Raw genomic sequence first — 23,068 nt, forward strand, 5'->3', positions numbered from 1 at the left:
TCCACGGTCGCCGGAGTTCGCAACCCCGCTGGAGTACGTGGACCGGGTAATCCGCTCAACCATTTTCCGATTCCTTGCACACACAGTCTCTACGTTACCCCGTGAAGCTCATCGGGCCCTTGGATTGAACCAGATCGCCGTGATTTGGCCGGTACACTCGCCGCTGACGAGAACACCCGCCTGCGCACGTGGACCGAGCGATTTCGGCCATCCCCGCCACCGAGCCGCACCTCGCTGTGACCGCTAGAGCCTCCCCGAGCCAACCCTGCCCTTCGCCGGACCCATCTCGCCGCCGGTAAGCCGCGCCACCCTTTTCTTTCCCGCGGGTACTGTTTACATTGGGGGAAGGACTGCGGGTGAGAGGAAGAGAAGGTCAGGGGGCTTTTTGAACTGTCAGCGACCCAGGGGAATAGTGGCGCAGGGGTAGATTTATGCGGGTTGATTTAGTTTAAACCCAGGGACCTCGGTGTAAACTGTTTTTCCAGGAAACTCTTATTAAATCTGTTTTTAAATTGAACAGAAACTTTAAAAAATCATAACTTCTGTTTAGTTCATCCAAATTTGGTCAAACCAATTTTGCCAGACTTTAAAAAATGTAAACTACTTAAGAAAAATATAAAAACCCCTATGTACTACAGAAAACTTTAGGGTTCTAATGTAATTATTGTTTTGGCCATAAGCTAAATAATAGGGCAAAAATTAGTTGCACTATTTGACTAGGGTTAGAAAATTTTGGAGAAGTTTACATCTACCTACTGATCTGTTTAAAAATGTTAAACCTCTCTGTCCACCCCATTAAGTTAATTTTTGCCCCTTATTTTACAATATGCTCAAGGTTAAGAAAAATAGAAAATGTGATTTAAATAATGAACCAGAGGGCACCCCTATTTTTGTTAGGGTACTTATTCAATATAGTTCACTGGAAAAATCTATCTTACCCTGGTTTAGTATAAAATAAGTGGGATACCTTTTATTTGAATAAAACAAGGAAAACTTAGAAAAACCCTACAAAAATAACCCCAAGGTGAAAACACCCCCACCCTTGGGATAGTTAATGTTTTGTTATTAAAAACTTAGGAAAAATATGAAATCTGCTGTTTGACATTTTTCAAATAACCATGTAGTAGAAAGTACCTTTTAGGCATTAAACCTTAGAAAATCATAACTAAATAACCACCCCTTAGCTTTCTGTGATTTTTGGCACAGAAGCCTATTTTTACTGTTAGATGTCAACAAAAATAACCTTTAGGACAGAATCCACCTCTAATTAAGAGTTGTAGTACAAGGTGGCCCATTTGCCCCACTTTTATTATTTTTGTCTAAAGCACAACATTTTTATTTGGAACCTCAACTTCCTAGAAGGGGCTATAGTGACCAATGGCAACCCACTGTAATTTTTACAAAATTTTTGGAGAAAGTTAAGCTACTGTTGTAGTTCAAACCCCACTAAAATTCATAAATAAAAATTAAAGAAAGGAAAATGATAATGGAAATTAGTGTCATCCTAAAACCCTTGTAAATTGTCCACTGAAATATATAAAGGCAATACAAATCTCTTATGTTTATCTTCAACAAAAATCTAAACCTAGGAGTGATAAGCATAAACCACTAAAGGCCCCGCATGACCAAGAAACTCTAAGTTACTTATTGACTTAGTTTCTTTTTAGCATAATGTTATTAAATCTTGCATAATCATGACATACATGTTCATTGCATTCGATAGACTGTAACCTTGCTGACGGAGAGTACGTCCTCGTGCTGGAGCAAGGAGCTGCTCAGGAGGTAGCCCCAGATCCAGCACCAAAGCCTGCACCAGAGGACCTGCCTGCCACTGCTTTGGAAGGCAAGCCCCGGTTTTATGCATAACCTGTTATTTACGCTATTTTACTACACTTATTGATTGTAGGATTGAATGTGCACTTAAGTGTAGGAGTTGTTTGAAACCTTAGTTGCATGATCTCAGGAATCCCATTGAGATGAATACTAGTATGCTAAGTCGAGTAGCTGTTTATTATTTAGGGATCTCGGTAGAAGTCGAGTGATTTTTCTAGCACTCGCGCGAGGTCAGGACATTGATTGTACCCACTTTCATATCGTACTGATGTTGGTGTGTGGGCAACAATCCATGGGGATTGGTTGTTCACGAGATAAAAATTTGAATAAGGATTAAGGTGTGGTACCGTGAGTCAAGCGTTTGAACGTACTAAACACATGCCGAGAAATATGGTAAATCGGTAAGCCTAGTACCTGATTGAACCTGGCAGTAGACTTTGCCCCTCACACGACCTGAGACGTGGTCTCCCATTCCGGTTATGGTGGGTACAAGTGCGGTCACTGCACGACGGCAGTCGGGGTCAGTGAGGCATTGTACGCCAAGGCGGTGAGCCCTGATCTGCTGACGGGGAATCGATGGGGACGGTTGATGTGTGTGGGGACGGAGTGCCCCTACATGTCGTGTGTTTAGGTTTACCTTGCAAGGATAAAAACTCGATTCGAATCGTCTGCTTCTCGCAGCTAATGAGACTGCTTGATCCATGCTGCTACATTGAGTAATAAGTGGAATTGTGCTGAGATGATACAAGATGTTGATTGCTAAAAAAATGTTTGCTACTATGTATGAGTAGATAGTACATATTTAGCCTTAAGAGAGTCACACTTAATTTGACAAAGTTAAAAACTTGATTAGAAACTCAGCTAGTGCTTTTGGCAACCAAACCCCACAGCCAAACAGCTGCATGTCTAGAGGTAGAGGAGTAGACTCCTCACACCGGGTAAGTCTAGCTGAGTATTAGTATACTCAGCCTTGCTTGTGGCATAATTTTACAGGTTCTCTGGAGGACATGGTTGCTGGAGTGACTTGGCCGTCCATCTTGCCATCGGGTTGGACTGTCGAGTGGGACCCTACCTCGGCTGAGGAGGAGCATGAGGAGTGATGGGACAGGCTTCCCCATCTCTCTGTTTAATTACCATTAGTTTTATTCCGCTACACTTCGAACAATGATGACTACTTTTGCAAAACTCCTATGATGATGTAATAATTTAATACTCTTTCATGCATGGTTTTATGCTTTATTGTATTTGCTCTGTGACTCACCATCGAGTGAGATTGTGGTACTTGATCCTGTCAGTGGCCGTGTCGGACTAGATCCGAGGGATTGACGGGTTATTCCCATTTAAGTGTGGTCTAGCCTCTAAGGCGGGACTTAGGCACTTAAGTTGGAATAATTCGGGCAGTTCCGCCACAGCGACTTCACCACCGTCCAACTTGGGACCGACTGACGACCGTCTCAACCTCCGGACCCGCGGGTTCCGAGGAAGAGGATGACCCCGACGTTAGTTGAAATTTCTCCTAACTCTGTGATCCCAGTGCCATGCGCGACTTCATGTCCGCATGTGACCACTGCCTCTCCGGCTGCTCTGATGATGATCACAGCCTTGACGACGAGGGTTGCGACCTAACTCGCGAGTGCTTCCACATCGATCAGGAGGATCACGGCGGAGAAAACCACCTTGGTATGCCAGGAAGTGACGGCGCCCCTGCACCTGCGTCTCGCGTTGAGATCCCATGGGAGCTAGCTGTGGTCCAAGTCCCTGCGGGGGGTCAGGACACACAACTTGAGCAACTCCGCGAGATGCAGGCCAAGCTCGACGAAGAAGCGAGGCGACTTGTGCAGCTCCGACAAAACATTGAGCAGGAGTGGGCAGGCCGGGCACTCGCTGAGGGAGCACGTCATCGGGCCCGGAACGTCCAGCGCCGCATTGTTGACGATGCCAGGGTGATGCCGCCCCCGGCCTTCAGCGGGGCCGGCCAGAGCCTAGCCGCAGCAGCAATGTTGCTTCGAACAATGCCGGAGCCATCCACCACCGAAGGGCGACGTATCCAGGGCGAGCTCAAGGGCCTCCTGGAAGACGCCGCTGTCCGACAAGCCGAGAGCTCTGCCTCCCGGAGGCAAGGAGACCCCTCGGAGCATTGCGCAACGCCCTCCTGACGCATGCGGGAGGCCTCGGTCCACACTGAGTGTACACGGGACGGGACGCCTACAGCCCCGGATCGCCTCGGCACCGAGCAACACCGCCTCGACCGTCGAGCCCGACTCGAGGAGAAGGTGCGCCGAGGCTACCACCCTAGGCGCGGAGGACGCTACGACAGTGAGGAGGATCGGAGTCCCTCGCCCGAGCCACCAGGTCCGTGAGTCTTCAGCCGAGCCATACGACGAGCGCCGTTCCCGGCCCAGTTCCGAGCCCCGACTATCATCACCAAGTACTCAGGGGAGACAAGGCCGGAGTTGTGGCTTGCAGACTACCGGCTGGCATGCCAGTTGGGAGGGGCGGACGACGACAACCTCATCATCTGCAACCTCCCCCTTTTCCTCACCGACGCTGCCCGGGCCTGGCTGGAGCATCTGCCTCCTGCGCAGTTCTCCGACTAGGACGACCTGGTCAAGGCTTTCGCTGGAAATTTCCAGGGTACGTACGCCCTAGGAACTCATGAGATCTCCGAAGCTACCGCCAGCAGCTAGGGGAATCCCTGTGAGATTACATCCGGCGGTTTTTTAAAGCAGCGCATCGAGTTGCCCAACATCACCGACTCGGATGTCATCGGGGCATTCCTCGCCGGCACCACTTGTCGAGACCTGGTGAGCAAACTGGGACGCAAGACTCCCACCAAGGCGAGCGAGTTGATGGACGTCGCCACCAAGTTTGCCTCTGGTCAGGAGGCGGTCGAAGCCATCTTCCGGAAGGACAAGCAGCCTCAGGGAGGCAGAAGTAAGACACCCCCGAGGCATCCGCCCAGCGTGGCACGAAGAAGAAGGCCAGAAAGAAGGCGCAAGCAGAGCGCAACGCCGTCAACGCGGATCTCGTCGCTGCTGCCGAGCACAGGAACCCTCGGAAGCCTCCCGGAGGGGCCAACGCGTTCGACAAGATGCTCAAGGAGTCGTGCCCCTATCACAGGGGTCCTGTCAAGCACACCCTTGAGGAGTGCGACATGCTCCGGCGATACTTCAACAAGGTCGGACCCTCGGCAGAAGGTGGCAAAGACCAATCCAACAACAAGAAGGGGGCGACAAGGAAGAGGAGTTCCTGGAGGTCCATAACTGCTTCATGATCTACGGCGGACAGGTGGCGAACGCCTCGGCTCGGCACCGCAAGCAGGAGCGCCGGGAGGTCTGCTCGGTGAAGGTAGCGGCGCCGGTCTACCTAGACTGGTCCGACAAGCCCATTACCTTCTACCAAGGCGACCACCCCGACTTCGTGCCGAGCCCAGGAAGGTACCCGCTCGTCGTTGACCCGATCATCGGCAACATTAGGCTCTGCAAGGTCCTCATGGACGGAGGCAGCAGCCTCAACATCATCTACGCCGAGACCCTGGAGCTCTTGGGGGTTGATCGGTCCGAGATCCGGGCTGGTGCAGCACCCTTCCACGGAATCGCACCCGGAAAGTGTATCCTGCCCCTCGGACAGATTGACTTGCCCGTCTGCTTCGGAACTCCCTCCAACTTCCGAAAAGAAACCCTCACCTTCGAAGTAGTTGGGTTCCGAGCGACCTATCACGCGGTGCTGGGAAGACCGTGCTACGCCAAGTTCATGGCCATCCCTAACTACATGTTGGAACTTGCTCTCCGGTGCAAGGTGATCCAACGGGGGTGTGTAGTGACGTAAACAGGGTTTTCGCACGAGATGGCAATAGCTCTGTTAATCTAGCCTCTCAAGGGCACTGTGCGGGGTATTTATAGGTATCCGGGTGCCCAGCGTCCCGTGTTAAGGATGCATGTGCCCTCAGACACCTAGGTTATCCCCGGAATATTCCCATAAATCGGGGTTGCAGACCGTAATTACAGGGAGGCCTTTACAAATTAGGCCCGTAACGCGCAACGGCCACGCAGGGCCTGTTACAATGGGCCGGATCACACACGGGCCTCCATTCTGGACGAGGTCGCAGGGTGAGACGACCTCGTCACAGGTCTTCGTCCGGCGGCGTATGAGACGAAGGGTAAGTCTGCCCGTTGTCTTGTCACCGTTGGTGCAGCGAGTACGGCGAAGGCCTCGAGCGAAGGGTGGCGTCTTCGCCTTCGCCCCAACACTACACTTACCTCAAGCTCAAGATGCCTAGCCCCAAGGGAGTCATCACTGTCGGACCCACGTATCGCCATGCTTACGAGTGCGACGTGGAATGCGTGGAGTACGCCGAAGCCCTCGCCGAGTCCAAAGCCCTCATTGCCGACCTGGATTGCCTCTCCAAAGAGGCGCCCGACGCGAAGCGGCACGCCGGCAACTTCGAGCCAGCCAAGGCAGTTAAGTCTGTCTCTCTCGACCCCAGCGACGATGCCGGCAAGAAAGTCAGGATCGGCTCCGAGCTCGACCCCAAATAGGAAGCAGTGCTCGTCGACTTTCTCCGCGCAAACGCCGAAGTTTTTGCGTGGAGTCCCTCAGACATGTCGGGCATACCGAGGGATGTCGCCGAGCACTCACTAGACATCCGAGCTGGAGCCCGACCCGTGAAGCAGTCCCTGCGCCGTTTTGATGAAGAAAAGCGCAGGGCCATAGGCGAGGAGGTCCACAAGCTGATGGTCGCAGGGTTCATCAAAGAGGTATTCCATCCCGAATGGTTAGCTAACCCTGTGCTTGTAAAGAAAAAAGGTGGGAAATGGAGGATGTGCATGGACTACACCGGTTTAAACAAAGCATGTCCAAAGGTTCCCTACCCTCTGCCTCGCATCGATCAAATTGTGGACTCCACTGCTAGGTGCGAAACCCTGTCTTTCCTCGATGCCTATTCAGGTTATCACCAAATCAAGATGAAAGAGTCCGACCAGCTCGCGACTTCTTTCATCACACCTTTTGGCATGTATTGTTATACTACTATGCTGTTTGGCTTGAGGAATGCAGGTGCGACCTACCAAAGGTGCATGAACGTGTTCGGGGAGCACATCGGCAGAACGGTCGAGGCTTACGTCGATGACATCGTTGTCAAGACAAGGAAAGCCTCCGACCTCCTCTCCGACCTCGAAGTAACTTTCGGGTGCCTGTGTGCAAAGGGTGCAAAACTCAACCTCGAGAAGTGTGTCTTCGGAGTCCCCCGAGGCATGCTCCTAGGGTTCATCGTCTCCGAACGAGGCATCGAGGCCAACCCGACTGCGGCCATCACCAACATGGGGCCCATCAAAGACTTGAAAGGAGTACAAAGGGTCATGGGATGTCTTGCGGCTCTGAGCCGCTTCATCTCGCGCCTCGGCGAGAAAGGATTGCCCCTGTACCGCCTCTTAAGGAAGGCCGAGCGCTTCACTTGGACCCCCGAGGCCGAAGAAGCCCTCGGAAACTTAAAGGCGCTCCTTACTAATGCGCCCATCTTGGTGCCCCCCGCTGAGGGAGAAGCCCTCTTGGTCTACGTAGCCGCAACCACTCAGGTGGTCAGCACCGCGATCATAGTCGAGAGACAAGAAGAAGGGCATGCACTGCTCATCCAGAGGCCGGTCTACTTCATCAGCGAGGTGCTATCCGAGACCAAGATCCGCTACCCACAAATCCAGAAGCTACTGTATGCAGTAATTCTGACACGACGAAAGTTGCGACACTACTTCGAGTCTCATCCGGTGACTGTGGTGTCATCCTTCCCCCTGGGAGAGATCATCCAGTGCCGAGAGGCCTCGGGTAGGATAGAAAAATGGGCAGTGGAACTCATGGGCGAAACACTTTCATTCGCTCCTCGGAAGGCCATAAAATCTCAAGTCTTAGCTGACTTCCTGGCTGAATGGGCCAACACCCAATTGCCGACAGCTCCAATACAGCCCGAACTTTGGACCATGTACTTCGACGGGTCGTTGATGAAAACCGGAGCAAGCGCGGGCTTGCTCTTCATCTCACCCCTCGGGAAACATGTGCGCTACGTACTGCGCCTCCATTTTCCGATGTCAAACAACGTGGCCGAGTACGAGGCCTTGGTTAATGGACTACGCATCGCCGTCGAGCTAGGGGTTCGGGGCCTCGACGCTCGTGGCGACTCGCAGCTTGTTATTGACCAAGTCATGAAGAACTCCCACTGCCGCGATCGGAAAATGGAGGCCTACTGCGACGAAGTTTGACGCTTGGAAGATAAGTTCTACGGGCTAGAGCTCAACCATGTTGCTCGACGGCACAACGAGACTGCGGATGAGCTGGCAAAAATAGCCTCGGGGCGAACGACAGTTCCCCCGGATGTCTTCTCCAGGGACATATATCAACCATACGTCAAACTCGACGACGCGCCCGAACCCGAGGAGACCTCGTCCCAGCCCGAGGCACCCTCGGCCGCCGAGGGTGAGGCCCTGCGTGTTGAGGGAGAACAGAACGGGGTTGCCCAAACCAAAACTGGCAGACCCCATACCTGGAATATCTCCTCCGAGGAGAGCTGTCCCTCGACAAGGCTGAAGCTCAGCGACTGGCTCGGCGTGCCAAGTCGTTCGTTTTGCTGGGTGACAAAAAGGAGTTGTTTCACCGCAGCCCCTCGGGCATCCTCCAACGATGCATATCCATCGCCCAAGGACAAGAGCTGTTGCAAGAAATACACTCGAGGGCTTGCGGTCACCATGCGGCGCCTCGGACCCTCGTAGGAAATGCCTTCCGACAAGGTTTCTATTGGCCAACCGCAGTGGCCGACGCCACTAGGATTGTACGCTCTTGCAGAGGGTGTCAATTCTACGCGAGACAGACGCACCTGCCCGCTCAAGCCCTATAGACAATACCTATCACTTGGTCGTTTGTCGTGTGGGGTCTGGACCTCATCGGTCCCTTGCAGAAGGCACCCGGGGGCTTCACGCACCTATTGGTCGCCATCGACAAATTCTCCAAGTGGATCGAGGTCCGACCCTTAACCAGCATCGGGTCAGAGCAGGCGGTGGCGTTCTTCACAAATATCATCCATCGCTTTGGGGTCCCAAACTCAATCATCACCGACAATGGCATGCAGTTCACTAGGAAAAAGTTCCTGGACTTCTGCGACGACCACCACATCTGTGTGGACTAGGCCGCCGTAGCGCACCCAATGACAAATGGTCAGGTGGAGCGCGCCAACGATATGATTTTGCAGGGACTGAAACCGAGGATCTACAACGACCTCAACAAGTTTGGCAAGCGGTGAATAAAAGAACTACCCTCGGTGGTTTGGAGTCTGAGGACGACGCCGAGCCGGGCCACGGGCTTCTCGCCGTTTTTCCTAGTCTATGGGGCCAAGGCCATCTTACCCACGGACTTAGAATACGGTTCACCGAGGACAAAGGCTTACGACGACCAAAGCAACCAGACCAGCCGAGAGGATTCATTAGACCAGCTGGAAGAGGCTCGGGACGTGGCCTTACTACACTCGGCGCGGTATCAGCAGTCTCTGCGACGCTACCACGCCCGAAGGGTTCGGCCCCGAGACTTCCAAGTAGGAGACTTGGTACTTCGGCTGCGACAAGACGCCCAAGGGCACCACAAGCTTACTCCTCCCTGGGAAGGGCCGTTCATCATCGCCAAGATTTTGAAGCCGGGGACATACAAGCTGGCCAACAATCAAGGCGAGGTCTACAGCAACGCTTGGAACATCGAACAGCTACGTCGCTTTTATCCTTAAAATGTTTCAAGTCGTTCATGTATCTCATTTTTTCCTTACATGCATAAATAAAGTCTAACCATCAAGGAAGGATCAGCCTTGCCTCGGCAAAGCCCGACCCTCCCTCGGGGGCTAGAAGGGGGAACCCCCTCTACGTCAAAATTTTTCCTCAGAAAAGTTTTCTACCAAAACGTCTTTCGTGCGTTTCGACTATATCGATAGCGGAATCCTAAAAATGACGCGAGAGTCCTTGAACGGTAAGGCCGACCGAGCCGAGGGACTCCTACGCCTCCGGGATACTGATACCTCACTCATCACCTTCCGCGAAAGGCATCTCATGCTCGGATAAGTGATTCTGCTACCGAACAAGTCCTAACGCTCGGGTAGAAAGCAACTTTCGTACCATTTCGACTATATCGATGACAGAATCCTTAAATCGAGCGAGGGAGACCTTGAACGGCAAGGCTGACCGAGCCGAGGGACTCCTATGCCTTCAGGATATGGATACCTCACTCGTCACCTTCCACGAAGGGTAGCTTACGCTCGGATAAGTGACTCTGCTACCGAACAAGTCTTAATGCTCGAAACGATAGGAAATAAAACACAGCTTCAAACTTCAAACATTAATAATGTTTAGGCCTCAGTGGCCGCAAAAAACATACGCATACTTAAAACAAACTGTTCCTGCAGGCTCAGACATCGGCAGGGGGAGGAGCAGCACGCTCGGCGTCATTTCCACCCTCGGCAGAATCTGGCCCGGCCTCAGACGGCGACACGGGCGGAAGGACCTCCACCTCGAAGGAAGAAGCCAGTACCGTGCTCGGGCCCTCGACAGTCGCGTCAAGCCTCTGGACCTCGGCCAAGGTAGCCTCCTCTTCGTCGGGTAAGCAGTACCCCTCGCTGACCCGCTCCAGATCCACGTCGTAGTGGGAAGCGAGCATGGAGAAGGCTCGCCTAACGCCATGGTGCAGCGCCCCGCGGAGTCTGCTGCGCACATGGTCGCCCAAGGCTCGCATATGACTCTGGGGGGAGCTACCCGAGGGGACGTCGTCGAGGCCCAAGGCTTGGCAGAAAGCCGAGATAGCCTCGGACATGGCCCTGCGGTCGGCGTCCTTCTGCTCAGCCGCCTCGGCAAGCGCCTTGCAGTTCTTGACGGACTCGTTAAGAGCCGTCTCAAAACCTGTAGACAGCCAGACAACATTCTTCAGACACGAGGAGAAGAATGGAGACATAAACAAAGTCACAAAGCAAGCAAAACATACCTTTGGCCCGGACACGCTGCCGCAAGACCCTAGCTTGGGCGGACCAAGCAGACCCGATGGCCACGGCCAGGCCCTCCGCAAGGGTCCCGGCCCGAGCGGTCGCCTCAGGGTCCGGAAAGGGGGAGCACCCTCTGCGCCAAAATTTTCCTCGGAAAAGTTTTCTGCCAAAACGACTTTCGTGCATTTCGACTGCGTCGATAGCGGAATCCTAATGATGAGCGGGAGAGACCTTGAACGGCAAGGCCGACCGAGCCGAGGGACTCCTACGCCTCCGCGATACGGATACCTCACTCGTCACCTTCCGCGAAAGGTAGCTCACGCTCGGATAAGTGTTTCTGCTACCGACGAATAAGTCCTAATGCTCGAAACAAGAGGAAAGAAGCACGGCCTTATACCCAAATGTTCAGGACTCAGCAGCCACAAAGAACAAACACACATACTTGGGGTAACAATGGTACCTAGACTTAGACGTCGGCAGCGCCCTCGGCGGTTGTCCCGACCTACGGCAGATGTCTTAGTACTTAAAGCTATTACATCTCGCTCTCAAGAGGGTACCATTACAAACGGGACTCCAGGTCCGTTCCCGCAGGAATGAACAACCTCCACACCAGAAGGCCTGCGGGATAACAAACTCCAGGTGGCTCGTCGGCGACCGCTGCACCAGCAGCGCGACAACGACCTCCGCCTCGGGCGGCTAGACAACAGCAGCGATGGCCTCAGGGCAAACGCTACTGTTTAAAGGCCCTCGTTCACGTCCCCTCATGGGGGACGAGAACCAGCCATTAAAGCCAAAAAGCCGGAGGTCCGGAGCGCAGGTGGCACTGACGGTCTCGTCGACGGAGGCAACCGCTGCGGTGGGAAGCCTCACCTATGGCGACCACCACCTCAGCACCGACGACAGCGGCCACCTGCCCACCAACACCGCAACGGCGAACGACGGCCGCCCCAAAGCGCACCGGCAGGTCCTCACTCCCGTCCTCGCCACAGGAACGAGGACGGGACCGTCCCAGAACACGAGCGCCGCCCTCACGGCGTACGACGTGTTGTGCGCCCCCCCCCCCAGTGCAGCCGACGGCGCAAGGAGGACCTGGACGTGGCCGGCCCGCGCACGACCGACACTAGTGCGGCGGACGGGCAGCCACGCTCCGCCCCAGCGGAAGCAGGCGGCACCGGAAGCAGCACCGGAGCCGCTCAGACCGGGGAGCCAGACACGTGGCAGTTGACAGTGCCACGGGCGGCGAACGCCCTTCTCCCCCAATCACTGAGGGAAGGAGCGGGTCGCTGTCCACGTGGAGGCGGGCCCCGACTCGGTGCACCCTCCTCCCCAGCACGGATGATGAACATCCTTGAAGCTGAGGGTAGGGGGAGGCCACAGCCCGGCTTGCCCTTCCCCGCCACGAAGCTGGTGGTCATCCTCCTGGATGACCATTGGTGGGGGAACGCAGCCGAGCTGCGTGATGAAAATCCTTGAAGCCAAGCGACGACTGAAGAGCGCCAACCCCCACGAGGTCGCGCTCCTCGAACAGCAGCAAAAAGAAGGCAACACAAGTGCACCCCATCTGGGGGCTCGGAAGGCGGAAGGGCGATGGATGCGAGGAGTGCGAAGGCATGGCTACCGCCCAGGGGGTCGATCCCTTTTTAAAGGCAGATCTCCTCACTCGCACCCCCAAGCGTCACAGGCAAAGTCTCCACCGACGTGCTCCAAGGTTCCCACCCTACGACACGGGGGCTGGGTCCCACACATCATGCGAGCTGACCCGAAACGCAAAGAAGGCAAACCGCCGCACGCGAAGCATGTAACCGCCCCGCGGTTATAAGCGTTCCCTCATCCTCGCCGAAACCAGCGGTCAAAAGGGCGGGCCGCCATGCAGGGAGCACGCAACTGCACCACGGTTGTGCACCCTTTCAACTTCGACGCATCCGACGGTCCAGCATGGAGGCCCAGGACCACATGTCATGTAACCGGCGCGACGGTTACTACGTGCAAGGAAACCGCACCGCCACTTGCGCCAATGATGTGTCTTCTCGACTGTAGAACCAGTGCCGCGACTCGAGGCAGCCCTGCGCGTGACCCAATAGTGCCAATTAAGTGCAACGATCACAGGTCACTCAGCTGCGGGGATAGGCACGATAGTTGATATGACCGAAGGCGGGCCGGCAGTAATTGCAGCAACGGACGCGCGGAAGTTGCGGTCCAATCACCTACAGGTTCGCATCCTCCCCCGAGACGGTAGGGGGCCCTCTCCCACAGCATAAAAGACGACGCACCCGTGTTCCGTTCCTCGAACGACTCGCGCACGCGCAACAGATGCCCCGCGAATCGCCCGTCCCATCGCATTAACTTCTTGGCAGGGCAAGCGACACCTCCGGCAGGCAAAGCGGGCGCCGTTTCGTCTCTGACATGATGACCGCGTCAAAAAAGGTGTGCCACATTATTTAAATTCATATCCTTTTCCTCTCTCTCTCTCTTGCCATAGGGACCGGGAAAGGGGATATTGCAAAAAGGATCCTTCTCGGCGAAGGAAACGGGCCCCGAGCCCTCCTACTGATCAGGGGTTCGAAGGTTGCGCCCTCCAGGGTTTGGCAACCGCCCCAGAGCACTCGGGCTCCGAGCCCTTTACTGATCAGGGGTTCGAAGGCTAGCCCCTCAGAAGGGTTCGACAGCCGCCCCAGAGCACGCAGAGTCAGGGATGACCCTGGGTACGTCTGTTACATGGCCGAGGCTTGGGCTACGCTCCCGAGGTACCCTAGGACATTTCCGAGACCAGCGGGAACGATTTGTAATGGAATTCCACCAGAGGGAGGCACTGAGCCCTCGGACCCTATCGAATGGGTCCGGGTCCAGCAAATCACCTGCAGGTATTTTTGGAGCGCGCCTCTGGGCCACTAGCTGACCCTTATCGAACGGGGCTCGGGCGTCCACTCGGATCATCTGTTAGCAACTCACTGGAAACACCATGTTCGGTGCCCTCCGAGGGTAACACGGTGCTTCCCCCCCCCTTCCTCCTTGCGGAAAGGCGACGAAGGGGCGTACTATAAAAGTCGAGATGGTCCTTGATCGTCCTCTCGCTCCGTGCAGAGGCTCGGGGGCTGCTCTCGCACCAGGCTATGGCCAAACTGTTGACCACGTCAACCAACCAGCTTGAAAACTCGGAGCCTGACCATGCACCCGGGCTGCGGCCAGGCCGCATGAGGGAACAACAAGGCTGACCGAGGCATCACAAAAGGGATTAAGACCTCAGAGGAGTCAAACCACTCCTCCGAGGCCTCGGGGGCTACACACAACGGGTGCGCTCGCACGCACCCACCGGAACAAAACACAACCAAGAAGGGCCGGTCCCCTTGCAAAAAATCCGGCAGAACCTCCAAGCGAGTACTTACACTCCCTTCGAGGCTCAGGGGCTACTGTCGGGGACCGTAATTAGGGGTACCCCCAATGCTCCTTAATCCGGCTGGAAAACATCTTCAGAACACACCATAAACGACTGATAAAGCGCAGGCCTCATCCGAGCCCGGCCTCGGGCAAGAACGGTAGTCCTGGACAGATTCACGCCTCGACCGAGGGTCCCCTCAGTCAGCAGACGCACCCTTGGCTCACCCAAGGCCAAGCTCGAGTAGACTTTGTCGTACAGCGACCTCGCCCAAATCGCCTTACCAACCGACCGTATCGCATGCGCATTTAATGCGAGGATCGCCTGACACCTTATCCTGACACACGCGCCTCAGTCGGCAAGGTCGAAGTGACCGCAGTCACTTCGCCCCTTTACTGACCGTTCTGACAGGAGGACAGCGCTATTCACCCCGCTCCGACTACTGTGCCAACCACCAGAGCAAGACTAACAATAGTCGCGACCACTCTCGAGTTCAGCCTCGGGCGCAACAAGAAGGTCTCCGCCTCGCCCGACCCTAGGCCTCGACCTAGCCTCGGCCTCGGGAGGAGATCTCCGCCTCGCCCGACCTCAGCCTCGGCCTCGGGAGGAGTCGCCGCCTCGCCCTACCTCGGCCTCGGAATCAACTACGCTACAGGGGAGATATCATGACCCTACCCCTGGCTAGCCGCCTCAGGCTACGAGGGAACAAGACCGGTGTCCCATCTAAGTTACTCCGGTAACAGGTAATGATGGTTCCCCGCATGCGCCCATGACGTCGGATTGCTCTCAACCCCCTACGAAAGCAAGCAAACGTCAGCAGGATCCATGCCGCACCGCCAGCTATGCTTCTACAGGGCCCATGGCACTTCTCCGCCAGCCACGTTAGCACATAGCTACACCCCATTGTACAGCTGGGCATCTCCTTGTATCTATAAAAGGGGATGTCCAGGGCCTTCCTAAGGCACGTTGACACATGTTGACGTCGAGATAGAGTGGGCGGGGCAGACGAGATAGGCAGAGACGGACGCACGCAGGGACTCTCTCCCTCTCAATCGCTCTCTCGCAACGCTTGTAACCCCTACTGCAAGCATCCCCCCGGTGCAAGATAATATAAGCCTCATCCCTTCGCTTGTGTTCCATCTTGCATCAACCCATCTGGATAGGGGCACACGGCACTAAAATTCACTAGTCGGTTCGGTTGAGGGCCCCCCCGGGTCCGAAACACCGACAAAAATAGAGTAATGCTAAGGTGCAACCCTGTATTCGTCAAAAACCTCAATCAAATTAATAAGATACTAAGAGGCCATGGCCAAGCCAAAATAAAAGACAAAAATGGTTGTATATATCCGGAGGCTGAGAGCATTGTTCATACAGGCCAAAAGGAAACCTTGAGAAGAAGAGGCTGCCACAACAGTTTTGACTGACTAACCTGTGCTAGAATGATGAGCCCTCCTTGTGACATGAAAAGGTTGACATCCTTGAGCCTTTTTATTATGATCATTACAAACGTCTCCATGTGCATCTACATAAAAAACAAAACCATTAGTTCAGAAAAGTGGAGGTTAAATCAAATCCAAAACATCTCCATGTTTTAACAGCTTTTGATCAATTAAAAGAATTGCGGTAAGCTGTCTAGTCCCAAATTGTGCCAATTTCTAAAGTAATACAGCATAGGAAATGAATTAGCAACCCCATATGGTTGGCAACATGTAAATGGTAAGTATTATTTTGATTGAGATAGAAAAGGCTTAGATTAAAAAACATTCAGGCATGGAAAACGTATGTGTGTCACGGACAGCCATATAAATGAATAGTGAAGATAATTACAGTTACAACTGTAAATGCTTTCAGACATTTTGGTATCAAATTTGAATATAGTGTACAATAACCCACCAGTGACATGACTGGATTAGCAGAATTAATGAATGGGATCTGGTTTCCAGGTTGGCTACCTTGATGAAAGCAAAGTGAACAAATCATCAGTAAAAAATATAGAACCCCAATACATTTTGTAACCATGAATACTAAAACATAACAGAACTAAGAAGTTTGCTAGTTGAACAAATAGAAAACACCTAAAGTACTGCCATTGGAATCTGAATGCAAAAATCCACTGCTTTGCATTCCAGATGGAAGGGATGCTTCTGGCACTTCAATGTTCTCTAACAAATCCTACAGAAACAATTGAATCTCCCACGGATGGCCTGTAATAGTGGTAAATTTGTGCCACGCATGCATGCATAAATCTTGAGGGAAATCCTTGACGCAAATAAAGGATGCCATCAGTGGCCGCACAGGAAAGAATCGAGTTCCAGGGATCCTCCTTCTGATGCACATACATGAGGATACTGTTTGATTGTGAAGACAAACTCTGAAATTTCACAGCTCACAGTGATAAATGCATCAAATGTGTTGTTGTGCAATTTCACCTAGTGGTATGGAGGCACAGATAGACTGCAAATCGAAGGAAGATAGGGAGAAGACGATTACCTTGGTGGAGTCCGTCTCAATTACAGAAAGAGAACACCCAAGACGCAAAAGCCAGAATGAAATTGTTGATCCATGAGCAACGATGCGCACTGAAATATTCACAACACCTGCTGCAAGCTAAAGTACCCAGTACAATGTGCAAGCCCTTCATGGTCCTCTATGATCATCAATGAAATATTTGTAAGTTATAGCTACTACTGGAAGGTTTAAAAAAAACTTAGACCACTCACATAACAATACTGGATGTAAAGGATACATGTAGCTTATTGAACAAAAAAACTTCACATGCAAAGAGAAGAAAAACATGAATGACACCAAAGTGTAGGTTATACTCAATAAATCTGATATAACAAGACTGATATATCATCCAAACTCCATTGAGAGGCACCGGTTAACAACTAACAAGTAATGCATATGGATGGGGGAAAGCATTGTGTACTTCCTAAACTGGTTTTGTCCAAAATCATTGAATTTACTTTCTTCGCACAGAATGTATCCACATTTTAATTTGAACATCATATCGAGTAGGGCGTCTATAATGAGCAATCTAGCACCTAAATACCTTACAAGGGCCTTCATCAGACATTCTTGATAGATATCAGTTTCTATAAAAGATAAATTACCATGCTTAATAAAAGATAGAGACAACTATTGCTAGTTCCAAATAAAGCTAAACAAAGTCTAGGCTAACACATGTATACCTTTGTAAAGTTGAAGTAGTTCTTGCAATGTAGATTTACATATGCTGATGACATGAGAAAACATCCAGTGTGGTCATTATGGGAACAATAATATAAAACAATTATTAACAAGCGCATATTCATCAATCTAACTCAAATACTGGAAACAGTCTTAGAAAATGAGCAGTAAAGTTTGAAATTTTCCACAATATACCAACGTATATATATTTCCATCATAAGGATAATATTGTAGATTTATCATAAAAAGAATTCAAAATTACCGATACTTAGTTGTTGCTGGCAATCCTCATATCCACATTTTTGACATCAACTGGAAACAATCTTGATGCGCACCTTTTTAGGCCTTTGTCAGGCTTTCATGGAGGGACTGCATCTAGCACCTTCGTGGTGCCTAGCCGCCTACTGCAAGATTTTAAGGAGACACTACATCTGGCTTCTTTATCTGCAAGATTCTAGGTGGGCATGGACGCACCAGAACTTTTTTCTTCACCGTGCCTGGACCTTTTTCAGGCTTTCGTGGACACACCGGATCCATCCTCTTCCCCTCGCCGTCCGAAAGATGATTCCTCCATGGAGATCGTGTCCAGTCCACCACGGTTGCCTCCCTATTTGCCATTTGACCATTAATTAGAAAATCAGTACCTGGATCTTGGAGTATTGTTGTGTAGACTCTTGAAGTAAAAACAACAACAAACCAAAGATAGACGCGGTTGGGGCGGCAATCTTCTTCCTCCGCTGATCTAGCCCACACGCTTCTCCTTCGCCTGTGTCCCGTTCTGGAACCAGAACCCGTAGTACTGGAGGTTGTAGTGTTCCGCGAGGAGACTGTGGGGACAGCGTACGAGAGGAGCACCCGCTTCCTCTCCTCCTCCCCCGCCATCTCAAGAGATCTGGAGGTGACGGAACCATGGGCGAAGGGGGTCAGACTCGAAGCGCACTTCTGCAGGAACCTGGGCAGCTTCTCTCGTAGAGTTGCCAGTGGCAGCCCGCTCCAGCTTCTACACCCCCTAGAAAGCAAAGCAAAGAAACGGCGGGGGAGATGGGGGGTCAGCCGGCCCTCACACCATGATCTCCTCTACTGCCAGCTTCCCCATGACGTTCCCGTCCTCATCACCGCCCCCTTCGTCCGACTGGAGCTAGATGCCACAGGGCGCCCCCGCGCCAGCGCAGGCAGCGACGTACACGCGAGGGAGCGGGAGGTCGTCATGCGCGCGCAGTAGCGGTTGAACCCTCTGAGGAACTGGACCCACACGATACTCCCCTCGACCGAACGAAGAACTGGGAGGCGATTGCGGGGATCTGGGCAGACAAAAGAAGGCAGGCGGTGGTGTGAGGGCATCCGGTAGAGCGTTAGTGGCGGAGTGGGAGAAGGCGGCACAGAGGAACGGGAGGGAGAGAGCGGCGAGGCGAGGGTCTCCTGCTCCCGATGCTCGTGCGCCTCTAGGGACGGGTTGCCGGTCGAGGAGGACGCACCCATGGCCATCGAGTGGGAGGAGGAGTACAAATTTGTTGTGGCAGAGGGAGCGAGGCGGATGTGGACAGGGGATGACTATGCCGCGTAGCGCGGACGGGCGAGTGGGTGGTACAAGATCTTAGAGCATAGATCTAGAGATCTGAGTAAATGACTCACCGAGGCAGCGAGAAATCACATGAAGACGAAGAAGGCAGAGGGCGGTCGCTTGGGCTTGCCGCTCGTGGCGGCCTTCTTGCGCTTGTCGGCGATGCCACCAGCCTGGAGCCTGCAAACTAGCCCGGAGCCTGCAACAACAACCGTAGAATAGATTAACCAAGAGCACCGTCAAACTATCACAAGGAAAAAGAGGAACCATCGTTCCGCCACAAGACCAGAGTAGGCGCGGAGATCCAACCAGCCCCAAATTGTATCCTTCAACGCACCTGATAGTAGACGAGCGCACGCTCGAGCTAGAGGTCGGAGTCACCGGCGTACTTTCCGGTGTGGTCGATGTCGTGCTCGTCGCATATTAGCCATCGCGGAGGTGGGATTTGTGGGGGGGGATGGGGGCGAGAGAGAGAGGACAGTGGTTGCTGTGAGGAGTCAGGCAGCCAGGGGCGCGGACGCGCGGACGCGAGGAGGTGGCGGCGCAGTGAGGGGGAGAGGAGGAGGAGGTGGCGTAGGGACGCCCACGCGCGGTGCGAGATTTCGGGGGCGTAGGAGCGCACGGAGGCAGAACCAAGGTGTGGATGCCTACACTCTACTCTTAAGGAGTAGTAGAGATTATAAGCTAAAACAATATAATAATAATAATAATTAATAATTATAAAATTTTGTAAATAAGACTAACTAGTCAAGCTTAATTCTGTGATTGTAAGAATCGAGTATTTGATACTCTCTCTGTTCGTTTTTTTATGACTGTCAAGTTAAACTATATGGCATCAAATAAATAAAAATGGAGGTCGTATCTTCGAAGCACAAGCACGTGATTCCACCCGTCTAGGTAGATTCGAGTGTTTCATAGCAATTTGAAATTCAGAATTCGACAGGAAGCCCTTCCGGCAGGCACCCTGCAGGTTGGCTTCCTTCCCCTGTTTATAAGCAACCACCGCCCTCTCACAGTCTCAACCACTGCCACTGCCACTGCCACTGCCACTGTCACAGGCCCAGTCAGTCGCCGTCACACCCATCTGGACCCGTTCCACGGCCGTTTCGGTGGACGCGACGCGACTTCCCCCGAAACAAACAAGCGCCCTTTTTCATGAGAAGAAACGCCATTCGAAACGAACAAAACTTGCACGGAAACGCATGGGTTTGTCAATGGTTGTACAACCGCACGTCCACTGGATGGTTGACAGCCCTGCTCAGCAGCTGACACGTTCCGAATCACCAGCGACCCCTCCTCCCTGTCGCGGAACACCAACGCTGCCAAATGCACGCGACAGAGAGATTTCTGCTCGAATCGCGGGGTGGGTGGGAATTTGCCGCGACTTTGCATGAATTTCATGCAAGATTTTTTTTTGTTTCACGGGTAGTAGCAGTAGTAAAACCGCACAGGAATTCTGCAGCCGCCGTGGTTCGGTCCGGGACTCCCGGGGTCCGGTCCGGTCCGGCCCGGTCCACGGGGCGCCGCGCCCACCCGGGACCAGGGCCGCCGGCCGCCTCGGCCTCGCTCCACAAAAACGCCCGTCGGCTTTCACTCGCTTGCGCCTCCCGCGACACTCGCCAGTCGCCACCCCACCTCGCCTCCCCGTTACTCCCCCCGCCATCAATGCCCTCTTCCTCCACCTGCGTCCCTCTCCTCCTCCGCCGCTTCGTTCTCCTCCTCTGCTCCGACCACCACTTCGCAGCTGGCTCGCTCTCGACGGCGTTGCCGCCACCGAGCCCGTCGGCGAGACGGAAATGAAGCCTCTGCACCTGCGGAGCAGCGGCAGCTTCAAGCGCCTGCTGCTCCTCTCCATCGGCCACCGGTCGCCGCCGACCACAAATCCGCCGGTGGCGGACGCCGACGCCAGGGAGTCCCCGGAGGAGCCGGGTTCCCCGCGGTGTAGCAGCAGCGGGCCCGCGTGGCGCTGCTTCTCGTACGACGAGGTCGACCGCGCCACGGGCGGGTTCCACGAGCGCAACCTGGTGGGCCGCGGCGGGTCCTCGGAGGTGTACCGCGGCGAGCTCCCCGGCGGGCGCGCCGTGGCGGTGAAGCGCCTGCTGGGCGCGTCGGCGTGCGAGCGGCGGGAGCGGGACTTCCTGGCGGAGCTGGGCACGGTGGGGCACGCGCGCCACCCCAACGTGTGCGGCCTACTGGGGTGCTGCGTCGACCGTGACCTCTACCTCGTCTTCGACTTGTCCCGCCGCGGCTCCGTCGCCGCCAACCTACACGGTGCGTGAGTGGGTGCAGGAACCGACGACGCCGTTGCCGTCGTTTCGTTTCTTTCCTTCCTTCCTTCCATCTCCGGCTCCCATGCATTGATGCATCATGATGATCCTCGGCAGACGAGGCGTTGCCGGCGATGGGTTGGGCGGCGCGGTACGGCATTGCGGTGGGCACGGCGCGGGGGCTGGAGTACCTGCACAAGGGGTGCCGGAGGCGGATCATCCACCGCGACATCAAGGCCTCCAACGTCCTGCTCACCGACGACCTGCAGCCGCAGATCTCCGACTTTGGCCTCGCCAAGTGGCTGCCGTCGGAATGGACGCACCGCGCCATCGCGCCCATCGAAGGCACCTTCGGGTACGCGCGCCGCTAGTAAGCCTAGCTAGGCCATGGATCGTTCGTTGGTCGCCCATGCCCATGGTCGACGAGATCGACGACGACTCCTGGTACATATACTTTTAGTTCATGAGCTGTGTCGTCGGTCGAACGTAATGAGACGACGTACGGTGTGGTTTGTTTGTCGGTCGACCACCAGGTGCCTGGCGCCGGAGTACTACACGCACGGCATCGTGGACGAGAAGACGGACGTGTTCGCGTTCGGCGTCTTCCTGCTGGAGCTCGTCACCGGGCGGAAGCCGGTGGACGGCAGACACCGGAGCCTCCTCAGCTGGGTAACAGTGGTCGGCCGCACTCTACTAGTGCTGTACTGCTGTGTAGGCGTGCGTCGTGTCTACTGACCACTGACCCAGAAACTGTACGTGCAGGCCCGGCCGCTGCTGAGCGGCGACGGCAAGGTGGAGGCGCTGGTGGACCCGAGGCTCGGCGGCGACTACGACGGCGAGCAGGCGCGGCGGGTGACGTTCGTGGCGTCGCTGTGCGTCAGGGCGGCGGCGACGTGGCGGCCGTCCATGACCGAGGTGCGTCCCGCTCCGTGTCAGGCAGGCAGGTCAACCTCGAGTGTCAGGCAGGCAGGCAGGTCACCGGACGCCCGTGTCTGCTTCCGGAGCGTTGCGCGCTTACTGAAAGTGCCAACTCGCGCGCGGTGCTTTGTTTGTTTTTCTTTTTCTCCGTTCGTGTGGCAGGAGGACACCGGAAAGCACATGCCTCCGTGCGTGCAGCTACCGGCTCAGCTACAGCCCACTGCCCACTCCACTGTTTGCTTAGTTTACCTGTGACAGAGGTTAGTGGGATTGATATTATGTAATGCAATGCGGCAGGTGCTGGAGCTGCTGGAAGGCGGCGAGATCCGGCAGGACCGGTGGGCGATGCCAGAGACGGCGGTGGCCAACGACGACGGCGAGCAGCAGCCATGGTGGTTCGACGTTCTCGACGACTTCGACGACGACGACGACGACCAAGACGCAGGCGGCGAGGAGTTCAGCACCCCGTCCCCTTCCTCCTCCTCGTCGTCGTCAACCACAAGCAATTAGCCATTTACATCCCCAGATACCTGGACTCACTGTGACGTGGAGTTCTGCTAGTTTGTCCTGATAGGGGGGAGGGCGGGTCCCACCACCTGTAAATACAAAAAAAGGTTATCTCTTGAAAATGTTTATTACTGGGTGACGATGAAATGTAAGCATATATATATATATATATATATATATATATATATATATATATATATATATATATATATATATATATATATATATATATATATATATATATATATATATATATACACCGTGGCAAAATGTTATACGTGCTGTACGTACACGTACGCATCAGACTGTGAATTTCGCCGGCCGGCGGCGACAGGACGGGTTTGGACTATCGCGTGGCGTTGTGCATGCCGCAGCTGCTGGCGACTTGGATGCTTGCATCAGTTTGGGACGAAGGCGGACGGCCA

General features: G+C 54.1%; 1 protein-coding gene across 1 annotated transcript; it reads left to right on the forward strand.

Moving 5' to 3' along the window:
• The first annotated feature begins 20,576 nt into the window (after positions 1 to 20,576).
• On the forward strand, positions 20,577 to 22,773 carry LOC100274009 (putative protein kinase superfamily protein). The gene is made up of 5 exons (NM_001148394.1): positions 20,577 to 21,222; positions 21,336 to 21,573; positions 21,752 to 21,887; positions 21,981 to 22,133; positions 22,434 to 22,773. Exons 1-5 carry the CDS (start codon positions 20,748 to 20,750, stop codon positions 22,644 to 22,646), a joined length of 1,215 nt encoding a protein of 404 aa, NP_001141866.1. The 5' UTR covers positions 20,577 to 20,747; the 3' UTR covers positions 22,647 to 22,773.
• Positions 22,774 to 23,068: the final 295 nt, after the last annotated feature.

The sequence above is a fragment of the Zea mays genome, chromosome 5 (genome assembly GCF_902167145.1).
Source record: "Zea mays cultivar B73 chromosome 5, Zm-B73-REFERENCE-NAM-5.0, whole genome shotgun sequence".
In the NCBI taxonomy this organism is placed as follows: Eukaryota; Viridiplantae; Streptophyta; class Magnoliopsida; order Poales; family Poaceae; genus Zea; species Zea mays.

Bases quoted from the DNA above. Each gene is read 5' to 3' on its own strand.
- LOC100274009 (NM_001148394.1), top strand. From the start codon at position 20,748: ATGAAGCCTCTGCACCTGCGGAGCAGCGGCAGCTTCAAGCGCCTGCTG. The intron at 21,574-21,751 runs GTACGCGCGCCG...GTCGACCACCAG, and splicing joins CCCATCGAAGGCACCTTCGG to GTGCCTGGCGCCGGAGTACT. The intron at 21,888-21,980 runs GTAACAGTGGTC...CTGTACGTGCAG, and splicing joins ACCGGAGCCTCCTCAGCTGG to GCCCGGCCGCTGCTGAGCGG.